Source organism: Lineus longissimus, chromosome 8, assembly GCF_910592395.1.
Source record: "Lineus longissimus chromosome 8, tnLinLong1.2, whole genome shotgun sequence".
Lineage (NCBI taxonomy): Eukaryota > Metazoa > Nemertea > Pilidiophora > Heteronemertea > Lineidae > Lineus > Lineus longissimus.
In genome coordinates, this window is record NC_088315.1 from 644,401 (window position 1) to 657,134 (window position 12,734).

Below are 12,734 nucleotides of genomic sequence, written 5' to 3' on the forward strand. Positions count from 1 at the left end.
AGTGGCCATCGGTTGGAAAGCACTCCTTTCCGACATTGCCATGGTTGGTGGGCTAGGCCATGGGCCGTGTAGAGGCTGAGAGTTGTCTCTTTAAAAAAGGTTCAGGCTTCTCCGTGTGGGTAACGACTTCACCAGAGACAGAATAAAGCTTTCGAAAGAGACGATTGGTTCCTGAAATGTTTGGGAGGCCAAGTATTGTCCTGCTTCAAGGCCAAGGGTTATCCTCGCTGGCAACACTACCTGTGCTGTTTCTGATGTGTCCTAGTTTTTGCCATGACAGTCAGAGGCTACAGTTTTCGAGGCTTAAATCCTCTCTTTAGAGAGTCAGTTACCTTTGATACTTCGATATTTTTCATTTTTCAAGGTCACAGGCGGGGAGAAGGCAATCTCCTCTTGACGGTGTTGACTGCTGACTTGAATAGTATGTTACATGTAGCTGCTGGATGTAAGTTTACGTTGAAGAGTTGTTTTCGAAAAAGTTTACCTGGTGAAGCATTTACAAACACTTGAAACTTTGACTTTGATGGAAAACTGAGTCAAGTGGCAATTCTTCCTATGTCGAAAGGAGATGTTGTTGACATATTGTCTAATGGTAGATTTGAAGGGTTCATGTACAGCATAACATCGGGTTAATTAGAGAATTCCCTTTCAATGAAAAGGTAACTACATGAAGACTTCAACATGCTATGGGAGATAAGTCGACAGTTGAACCATTATCAACGTCCGCGATGATTCAGCGTCTGCGTCGGTTGCCAAGCAGCAGTTAACCAACCTCAGGGTCTTTCAGTCCCACGGGGTAAGAAGTACAGAACTTGGTGGGATAGGTCGGGGTATAGGTTTCTGGGTGCGGTGCTGAATGACATGAACAAAGCAATCTAGAAACGTTATGGATGCCACACCAAATTTGGATGTAGAACACTCTGTTATATTTACAATCTGAAAGTTGTCCAGAAATATTGATAGATGGACCGATTAGGCTCAAAGGGCACGTGTCGTTACGCCCCCTAGTGAATAGAACTATAGAAAAGGGTTTGGTGCCCCCAGAGGGGTAGGAAAGGCGAATACTTGTAAATCAATCTCAGAGATATTTGTGGCGTCTCAGACAAGGAAAGGGGCAGTCTCAAGCTGCGTGGAGCAGCGTCCTGTGCAATTAGCCGTCCTGACGCGTGTTCGGGTGACCAATGTCTTATTGTAGAGATGACCAGTAAAGTGGTACCTAGGTTTTCCTCTCAGGCAACGCCCGGCACGCGTCCACAGCTGCCCGACGCAACAGGACGGAAATAACTTTGATTTGGCACAAAATCTCAAGGACGGTGACGCGTGCTTCGTATCATTGGTGTCTTGTTTGCTGTGTCTGGAGCCAGTCGAATATGAAACGTGCTCAGCACAGGAACCAAAGAACACTGCCGTCAAATATCATACAAATGTCCATCATTAGGCTACTCAAGGCGTGAATAAGGCCGTCGAGAGTGCCAACATATGGAAAATTATTTCATACATTTTATTGTCAACAAACATATTATGAAGTCTTTGATAACGCCACATTCAATATCATGTCCATTCAAAATGAATGGTGTCCATGCTGAATGCATGCTGAGTGATAAATAGGTCACATATCAATTTGGTTGATACGGTCTCTATTCATATTTCTTACCCAGGAAATCAACTGATTGATTAGTGAATGTTAATTCATGTACATGTAAGCCTACATGTCTCAATTTTCAAGATAACACATATGTTCAACAACTTGACTATTAATCGGAAGTCGTCAGTGGCTTAATGCATCATTGTGTTCGTAGCCTGAATTTGCCATCAACACCGTCATCATTAGGGTACGTGCCCTCGATAACATTCAAACCTATCCCCAACAACTAGCTAGATTGCCACATATGCCGTTGCCTTTTTTCATTTCTATAGATCTCACGCCGGCATTTGATTCTTCATCCCAGGCAGCTGTTGAGCCGATTGTTACGATGTCTGAGTGTCTGCATTGAATGCACTGGATGCAATATGATACAATATGGTGACGCAGTAAAATTGCGTTTGTCAACTCTTGATCAATGACCGACTGATTCAGTATATCGTCTATGATCGGTTTTGGTGAGGACGTTACTGATACCAAGGTAAAGTGCCGGATATCTGCTTCTTGCTCCATTCATTTCAGTTGCTTAGTTTCTGTTTGGGCAGGGAGGTCATGTGTTGGCTTCCATTTTGAAGATCATGGCGCCATTCTCTTTGATAAGCGGGTTGGATAAACACTTGGATATCAGGAATTCTCTCTTGTGCATTGAATCATGCAGAGGAGATTCCCCGATAATCGGATGTCCAACCTTCAAGGACAGGTTCTAGATACGCGACTCCGTGTGGTCATTCTTTTATAAAAACATTGTCCAAATGTTCTTTACCATTCTAAACAAGGTCGTTGAACACATTTTGAGTCAGTCAGATATGAATGCTTTATTTGGCTCTAATGGATTAAGCATTCACTGTGAATGCTTTAGCAGGGTGCTGTCGAAATTCAAGGGAAGACACTGGGCAATTTACTCATAAGTGATCGCACATACTGGTCACGAAAGATAGGAATTTCCTGCCAAATACGCCTTCCTAGCAATGGTGAAGAAATGCCTTACATCATTTACCATTCAACCAAGGGTAAAAAAATGCAGGAATTTCCTATGTGTATCTAAGAAGAACCGCGAGGGTAGATCACGAGTGTATACACTGTACAGACTTTTAGGTCAATGATCAAGCCAATGACCTGCACACATATCACAGGCCCGACCACTGACCTCTCAGCGAGGTTTCACGGTTGAAGTTTTCTGGCCGATCCCTGGCTGTACAGTCATCACTCACGGAAGGCACAGTTACTCATCATTAGAACTCGCACGAAAGGCGGTCAAAATTTGAAGCAAAGTCGATCGAAAGGCCAATGATTTTCTTTAGCCAAGGAGGGCCTGCCTCTCCCCTTTTTACTTCCATTTGGGAAACAACGAGTCGTACATGGAAGTCAAGTTGGTCAGTTACAAAGACTTCTCAAGAGATACGTGCAAAAGCAGACATGCCAGATAGTGTACCAAATGCCGTTTTGTCACGCGCTACTTTACGTTTTCTTACTTGACAATATCCGTCAGGTAAATCAAGTTATTGGATGACCTACTTTATTCCGTGTCCTGGCCAGGTGACACTGACCACGCTTACAAAATAGAGTAAATGCTTGGTCTGCTTGGTGGTTGACTCCATGGGGTGCATCTCACCAAAGCAGAGGGCATGGTAGGAATAATGTGTTCTATATTGCTGCTGTATGTATGCTAATGTATGTTGGACGGGTTGTATAACGATTCGGATAGCTGTCTATTCTGCGTTTGGTGATACATACCAGGGACTATACACTGATCCGATAGAACCAATGATACTATATTTCTGTCATTGATATGAGCAAGCATTGATATAAGTACGTCAGATTAGATTATTAAAGTGAGGAGTTTATACAGGGTTCTAATAAGACAGATTTGGACAATCTCCAATTAAGTTACGACTAAATTCGTGTTTGAGGAATATATCCACTGACATGACTGAGGGGTTGACAACGTACACTCACAATATTAACCCAGCATTGACCTTACATGCATCTCCGCTGTGTCATCTGTCCAAAATTGCTTTTTAATTTGATTAGAAAAAAACCTTCAACCAAGCAAATGTTAAAAACATGCTGCTCTAAGGTCTCTTGAAAGTCACGTTTAAGGCCCTATCATTTGGCCCATTTAAGTGTTAGATGAATTTACGCCTTTCTGTCTTTTTCAAAAGTGCCGCCTCTCATGTTTATGTCTAATAAAAACGCGAGCCCCTTCACAGGAAGGTCAGGAAGAACTCACTGAACAGATCACACACGCATCGATCAAATCTGAAGAGGTTCGATTTGTGACAAGTTGAAAATTGCTTTCTTTTGTTTAGCCTTCTCATGCCTACGAACACAGTACTGAAAAAGTCGTTACAAAATAATTTTGTTCGACCGCCCACTTTCAAGGCCTTGTCTAAATGACAAGATTGTGAACTTTGTTGCCTTCCCCTACAAACATAGCATAACAAACGTGTAAAGGCGGACTATGTTTTCAAACAACATGACAGAGTTGACGGTTGGATTTAACGGTCCTCAATCGTACTGTTCCTAGAATGTGTGTTGAACGTTTCTCCTCAAGAACTGACTGTGTCCCTGTCTCTCTCCTGTCTAGAAGAGCTGGATATCCTTTCGCCATGCCACTGCTGTTGCAGATTATTGATGTTTTTATCATCACTGCTTTATCTTCCAGATCCATTCTTAACGGTGGATTGTAAAGCAGCTAGAGCAGGATATGGTGGATTAAGCAACACGATGGACGGTAAGTGGAATCTCTCCTTTTTCACAGAAGCAAAAATGACAAAAATGTGTGCAGGAGTAAAATAGATACCGCAGCTCATGTGTCGCTGATCGGGTGGCTTTCCAACGTAATGGCAACGATATCTGGCATTTGTGTGGTTATTACAGAATGGTGCAAATGAATCAAGGTATCCACTCTATACCCTCATACTTCTTCACTGGTCATGCCCGGTTCTCCGAAGCATTCATGCAACGGTGATACATGAAGGTATAATCCGATTTCCTTCCGATCTATGACAGCTTACAGGTAAAGGAGACCAAATATAGTATTCGTACACCCTCAAACCATCTTTGGTTCACCTACTCAACCCACCGCAAATATGGTCAGTTGTTCGAGAAAATAGCCAACGGGTGATATCATCTACATAACATTTAGTTAACAGCTTAATGCGCATCTCTCAATTAATCCAATAGATTGTGCTATTTTTCTACCTGTGACTATGTTGGCTGATAATGGCTCATAACCCCCCCCCCCCCCTTTCTTCAGAAGCATCTTATGGAAAGTCCTGATTTCAAGTCTTGGAATGGCAGGTTGATTTGATTGATTAGGAGGGACTGCTTGGGGTACCAAAGTGCTGTCTGCTGATCACCAGAGGTCGTAAGTTCAAATCACATCTGAACCACTAAGTTGCACTTTCAACGGTTGTGCGCGTGACTGGAACTGTCACTTTAATGACGTGGGATGTACACGTTGTCGGACGAATTAAGTGTTATTGTGAACGTGAATGAATGGTGATGTGTAATGATAGTCAAATGGCCTAGGTCGCCGATAAATCATATTTTACGGTTATGGATCTGTGGGGACAAGGTGGGTCGTGATATGATTGGGGACAACCGTGACCACAAAAACATCGAGTGGTTTGTTGTCGGTATAGCCTTGCTCTAATGGACGTTAAATTTGTAGGTTTTAATATGTATTTGAGATGCACAGTCCCATCTGGCTTGCAGTGAATCACGTGAACTAAAGTACGACCATAAAACTATTGGGTTCTGTGCGTGATTCGCCATCACAAGGGAGAGTTCATGTTACAATTCATGTTACAGGCACCACCTCCATACATGCCATAAATGACTTCTTTTCGTTTGATACCAACTGAAAGAGTGGCCAAATCCATCAACAAGTCGATACGCGTGGGTTGTTGCGCTGTCAACTAAAGGGTAATTTGTGATTAGAATTTGACTTTCTTCTCATTAAAAGCCCGGCGGCACAACGTCTTTTCAGTAAAATCCCTTTCATTGAAATCTAATTTATATCAAAGAGGTAGATTTTCATTGGCCGTAATCCCCATTTAGGGTAAAATCAAGTGTAATTTAGCATTTCCTTCAAAAGCCATGACGCTTTTATCAAAAAAGAACAGATTAAACTTCACTGTGAACCGCTTCACACCTTGATACTTTTTTTGTTATTCTAAATTGAATCTCTGAGCCGCACCGATTAAGAGTTTTCCCACCATAAGTGCAAAAATCGTTAGAACAACTTAAATCCTTAAAGTAAATTTAAATGAAGATAGTCTTTGAAAGGATAGGCATTCTTGCTAATAATCACAGTGGTCGAGTCTTAATTACTCGCCAGGACAATTACCTTCAAGCGGTCCTCACGTCAGTCTTAGATTGCTTTGCATAACTTCTTTTATACGAAGTCCTCGAGAGTTTAATTCGGCGTATTTGAATTTAATTCGACGTGTTTACTGTACATTTAGCTTGTTTTATCATGACAAAGTGTAAAGGTAATTTAGATTTAAATGAAGCCTGTTGACATGTTAGGCTGTGTGTCTTTCGGACGACTCAAATACTGGCGGGAGATATTTACCAACATATCCACAATGGTCAAGTGTGTGTGTAAAACGTAACGTGAAGGTAACGCCTTGTTTACCAGTAAATTGTAAGATTGTAAATCATTTTGTATTGTTAAACGAGTTGTGGTCTTGATTGAGTGGGTATTACGGCAGTGACAACTTTCAAATAGGACGGACTTTGCCAAACCGACAGCGGGTTTTAGTCCGGGCTTGACAAACGAATTACTCCAAGGTCAGGTCGACTGTCGCCGATATCATCATCATCACACCAGGATTCTACGAATGGATAGTGTACACAACCTGTTCGACCACCATCTCAAGACCCTGGACTAAAATCCACTTATGACACGGTTACTACAGGTGTCCCTTTTCTCCCAGGCAGGCCATTGTCATCCCAAAACCACTATCAACACAAGCCAACCACACGAAAGGAAAACCAGATCGAATCATATTTGCCTGCGAGCGTTTGTCCTTTCTGAATAAACAGTCCAAGCTGAAATTCAATGATCGAATCTGCCAGATATCCACTATGGTATGTCAGAGTAAGATAGTCCGTGAGAAGCCTTGGGAGGTTTTGGCAATGGGCCCTAGATTCTCATCATTTTGTGGATGAATGGCTTTAATGTACGAAATGTTGGCGATAGTTTCGGTGTGTCTTTTAGAGTAACGGTCTGACAACATAGCGTGGTACTGTTAGACTCCTTGAGAGTCATGACAATGGCCCCCAGATTCCCTCCCATCATGGCTATGTTGAATGGCTTGTGGTTGGAAGTGTTGGCGCTAGTTTCCTGTACTTAGTAGAAGTGAACATATTCGTGATCAAACGAAGTCAATCAGTTTGAGAATGAAATGGAGCTGTACAGAGAGAAGCAGTTGATGCTGGAGATATTATATCAATCTGGTACCAGTAATCTAACAGCATACACAATTGCTTGCACCAACTACATTGTTGGCCAGATATGATGTAGCGAGTGATCCCCTTAGAACACTAAATGGGCTCTCTTCATATCCTTTAAAAAACAATCCAAAAAACGAGACAGAATTCACAGGAGCATCGGATTTGTCCTGAACTTTTTTGTGCCCTGTTATTCCAACCCCATTCAAATACAAAAACATTTTGAAACATATGCCGTTTGTTTACCTTCCTTTCAAATCGTTCGAAAGGACCCACGTGACCAAACCAACTAATGGAAGCATTCAGCTGTCTCACCATTGTCGTTGTTCACAATATCATGTCATTCTGCGCTATATCGCTGCATAGCGCAGTTGTGCTAAATTGTCTATCTGACTAATATCGATTATGACACGATAAGGATATAATCTAAAAAAATATTTATCGCATTACAATTAAGGAGAAAAAGGATATACATTGGATTAAGAATTCATTAACTGACACGGCTATGGAACAGTCATTCTACAGTATGTCACAACCGGGACTACGTTTCTCTTTCCGATTTGGGACATCATTTCGCCGAGAAGATTTGGATTAACAATAATATGGTAAGATACCAGTGTGGTCTTGGACCTCTGTGTTATGTGTTTCTCTCATTATACCGGGTTTCCGCGGGTGAGGTTGGATGGGTTCACTACAGTACGGCTCATCACCATATCGCGTTGTCTCCGTCACCTGTTCATTGTCAACCAGAAAAAACCGTCCTCGTATTTTCATTGGCTTTACTATTGAAAAAAGTGGATGATCTTGTCATCTACTCGCCAAAGCATCATCGATTCCTTAACCTCTAAAGATCAAGGTTATGTTCAAACTTAGAGTAATCTAAGGTTCAAATCAATGCTGAATAAGTTTCAGAGCCAGAGCGTTTTAGGAGCTGAGAAGGCAAACCGAGAGGTTTCACTCGTCTTGATGTTTACAACTAGAGTGGCGCGAAAGGTCGAAGGAAACAGTAGAATCCATAAGTTATCATAGCCATTAAACCTCTCTATTAAGGAAACCCTTGAGATTAACAGGTGTATTGATCCTTACTAAAGAGGTCAACATTCACGCCAAGAGATATTTTGGACCGAACCAGTCTCCCTAGAGAAAGCGCGTACCGAACAGAGATGTCCGCTGATGGACGTTATCATTCCATTTTGACGATGCTGTGCTGATTTTTCTATCCTGCAGTGCAATAATGCAGCAAATGATAATGTCAAAGGATGTGTATTCCGAACACCTGTCTTCATTACTGATTCCATATAGTTCCATTTCTAATTTAAAGGAGTATTTTTTTAATGTTCGTGTCATCTGCTGGTGGGATGACCGGGAACGCTGTGCCATGGCAACCAACCCGCACAGTGATCGACTGGTTTCATTATGATCTGAATAACTTTAAGCTTTGCTGGTTTTCGTAGATTTCTTAAGTGCAGTATGCATATTCTCTACAGGCACATGAAGGTCCCGATTGATAAATTTTGCCTGTTGGGCTTGCGTTTTATCCAGGATTTTCCTGCGCCTGTGTGGTGAACCATTCAATAGTTCCTCAGACACCAGGTAGTCAAAATGGTACCAACGTCAGTCGTCTCTGAGATTCATTCTTAGTTCGATTCATTGCCGACATTTTCGTCTGATTCGAAATAGCCAAGTCTCACAGAGATATCACCCAATATCTTTGATAACTGCCATTTGACGTTATACCTATCATTGGTATTGCTGAGCACTTTGATACTTTTAACAATCCATTCTGTGGTGACACTTCACCGAGAGGGTTGTATAATAGGTCTGAAAACCCATGTCTTATTTTCATTCACGAGTAATTCTAAAGCTGTCAAATCGGCGTGTAACGATGGCCACTTGAACGTCCTTAGCATTGCAATATTGTATCGACACGTCCCATAGCTTACCGACAGTCTTTGTTCAGCAGTCATGCAATCCTCCTCGATGAGGACAAGTATTGGTCACAATTACACACCAAATCTTTCATGGTTTTTCAAATGTCCTTCGTGACAATAGAAGTCGGTCAGACGAAAGATACATGTACTTTTACACACTCTCCATGGTCATTTGCATCACGAGCATTAATGGAAAAGGTATGACGATTTGGCTAATACTAGCACGTTGCAAAGATATTAATCATGATATATGATGTCGTCAACCATTCCACGTCCTAAAACGAAACATAAGAGAATGATGACTCGTGTAACTCTGCTCCACGATGCATGGTACTGCCTAGTGTCAAATTCTATTATGTTCTTATCAAATGTCAACATCTCAACAAAGGTAAAATATAATATTGGACAAGTCCAGCACAATCGCATGTTGTAAGTCATGATATGGAAAAAACATGTATCTTGACAATCATTCACTGACTTCGTGAGAAGACGAGGTATCTGGGTCAGACGGCAAGGGGGAATACACGTCACATCCACTGTACATTGATGGTTTACATGAGTTATCTGTTATCGAATTTAGCAAATAAGATCAATCTTTTGACAGTCAGTTGAATTCTTTGCGGTTGTTGGTATTGTGGTCTTGATGTTATGTGTACATAATATTGGCCAATACGAAACTTTTCCTTTTTGGTTTATTTTGATCATCGGCTGGTTGGTTGATGGCGTGATATGTAGCCAAACATGCAGGAGTAGTTCTCTGGGAGAATGGGGGAATATGGGAGAAACTGTGGCGACAATGTCCAACTTTGAATAAACATGTACATGGACCTGAAAAAGCACTCTTCAATCAAGCTAATGGCACTTCAAACCCCATTACGAAGCCATCTGCAATGACTAAGGGGAAGTTCTCGGCCCCAATAGATCTCTGAAAACAAACTCAGAACCACTACAATTTCGTTGACACTAATTAGAGTCCAATTTCAAGCAATAACAACAGTTTATTTAATACAAAGTCCCCTCTCTCCATGACATTTAGGAAGTTGGTATTTTGCTCGATTCTTCTCCTTTGAATTCCAAACAAAATCACCCAGGGGGCGGACAGTCATTTATTGTGGCTGAAGGGCGATTGAATTCCATTGAGATTGATTGCAATGTCAATACAACAAAATTACAGCATACATTACATGGATTCAGCACGATTTCAGACAGATTTTAGGGTTGTCGGAATGGTTTCAAAAGTAATTGCTTGTTAATTTGTCTTGTCAAGATGGATGGTCTTCAAAAAAGGATTGGTCTTTTAAAAAAGCAAAGAAGCCATTTTTTAAGTCCAAATATTTTTTTCACTTGGTTTTGTTTTCTGCTCAAAATGAAGAAACATCATCAGCCCCGAAAAAAAATTGGCTTTTTTTTTCTTCAGAATTCTGAACTTATGTTCACATCTAATTCTCATTATAATTCTGTCTAATTTACATTTAGACACAATGTAGATCATCTGTGGCGATGTCACAACCTGATATATTTCCCAGCCTTGATGAGAACATCCCATGAAAGCAAGAGTAATTGGTTATCAAGACCCTTCACGTATCGGCCATAGCCAGAGGCTAACTCGAGCTAGCCGACCAACAGACGCCATAATACACTTCACACGTTGAAGATAATTCCCTTCAAAACGGTTCCGTGCCGAACACAATGCAAAGAATTAATGAAATAGTTGCGAAAAATTCCGAAATCGTTAAATTAAGACCCCTGCATTTTTAGATCGGAATTTGGACAATCTTGTAACCCGCCTCTCACCTTCATCAATCAACCCTATACTAAATGAAGAGCATCTTTTAAAGAAATCGTTTTATTGTTGCATTGTGTTTAATTTTATAATTGGCTAGAGGACAATGGATAAAAATCATGTGTGGCCCTTGCCGCATTGCCTTGCTCGTGGTCTCGGCCCGTGTTTGGCAAGATAAGAAATGCAATTATTCTCATGAAGGGTGAGGGATAAAACAGGCGTTTCCTTTCCTCCCACGTATTCACTTCAGGGCAGGGTGTCCCGGCGCCGACATTCCATTGCCCTTTCATCAGATCTGAATCAAGATGAGGAAATCATCATGATCACGCCAAGGACACTGCAGTGACAACGACATCGTGTCCACAGTTGACTCGGTGTAACAGAACGTCCGGGTCCTGTGAAAACGGGTAACGGTTCTACAACAAACGATCTTGGTTTCTACCATCACCTTTTCTCATAGGTCCTTTGCACTTTGATCCACATGACAACACTTTCAAAGGAAGAATACAACATTTCGACACACTACGTCTGCATGATCAAGAAACGAGCCACGGGACTGCTTTACGAAGAACTCACACAACCTGACGAAATAGTCTTCTTAATTGAATACTACTTGCATTCCCATTATAAACCTCCTATTTTCTTATTAAAGGGCATTGCTTTTTGTCTCTGGGAGACAATTTCAATAAGATGATTGCCCCTCAAAGGGTTAAACACAAGCTAACCAAGCGTACTGGCGACGGTCAAGACCCTAATGCAGCGCCCCTACTGTTTCAAGTTTACCAAGTGGACAAACAACACAAAGAATATATCTGTTTATTCAAGAAAGAAACAATATTACAAAGAACTTGATAAAGTTATTTTAGTTGAGAACCCTCCATTTTAGAAACAATGGTTCCTAATCTGAATAATCCTTGAGTTTCCTTCCTTCGAATGGCAGGAATAGAAGGTGACAATATTCTTGCTTGAAACAAATGGAGCTCAGCATAAGAGGATTTGCTTTAAGACGAGGAACACAAACTGTGACATCAAATCCTTGTTGCTGGGACCAGTGGGGTGATTCGACTCGGTGGTGGTTGGGGGTTTGGTGTCTTCAGTATAGAAAGTAGTGAAGCATCACCGGGGACCTTTCCAAGGAACCCTTCGAAATACACTATTACATGTATATTATCAGGCCTGTCCGATAGCGGTGTCGTGTGAACAGATATTGTATTTTGGCTAATTCACCCTGGTGAAATTTGGTGAGTAGCGATCACTCTGAACGGAACTCTCTTCTGATCAAGTGTAATTATACCTCAATCTTTGGTACCAGTATCTGCCATCATTACCCAATCATAATCATGCTACCTTCATCTAGTGAGTTACACTCGATTAATTCACCACCATTTTGTTTAGGCGTCTACACCAGCATCATGGAGACTATCAATTAACACCCCGGCTCAAACACCTACAAAATAATCTGATCTCCACAAACAATGACTTGTTAAAATGGACAGTTAATCAGCACCGACTTGCAGTTAATTAGTGTGCTACTTTCATCCAGGCCGGTGGCGTGGGAACACCCGCCTTCCAAAGTAACGCACGTTCCTTCACACCAGGCCCCAGGCACAAGTTCCTCCAAGCTGCTATACAGTACCACTATTATTCTTATTAATTAGCGGCAAAGTAAACCAATTGTTCTGGAAAATCGCAAACTGATCTTTGACTTATTCAATCATGCTTAATTAGCAAATTACACTTTCCGGTATAAAAGGAGCATTAGCACTTTCGAGTACCATTTAGTCATCAGTTGTCGTCCTTTACGTTTGTCACAGACTCTGCTCCACCAATATTTTCCTACTCTTTCCTATTATCATTAACCCTTGACGGTGTTGTTGTGGCTCCCAAAATGGGGCATACCTCGGAAAAGTCCCGG

General features: G+C 41.4%; 1 protein-coding gene across 5 annotated transcripts in view; it reads left to right on the forward strand.

The window, feature by feature from the left end:
* The window catches only part of LOC135492371 (ras association domain-containing protein 9-like), a 28,728-nt gene that overhangs the window by 11,757 nt on the left and 4,237 nt on the right, over positions 1 to 12,734 (forward strand). For 3 of the 5 annotated variants that reach the window (XM_064778808.1, XM_064778810.1, XM_064778809.1), the window contains exon 3: positions 4,308 to 4,376. In XM_064778808.1, the coding sequence (XP_064634878.1) occupies positions 4,370 to 4,376 (7 nt within the window). In that variant the 5' untranslated portion in view covers positions 4,308 to 4,369. Of the gene's footprint in view, positions 1 to 2,031; positions 2,124 to 4,307; positions 4,377 to 7,463; positions 7,711 to 12,734 lie in introns of those variants that run through there. The other 2 variants (XM_064778811.1, XM_064778812.1) reach the window with 2 other exon arrangements.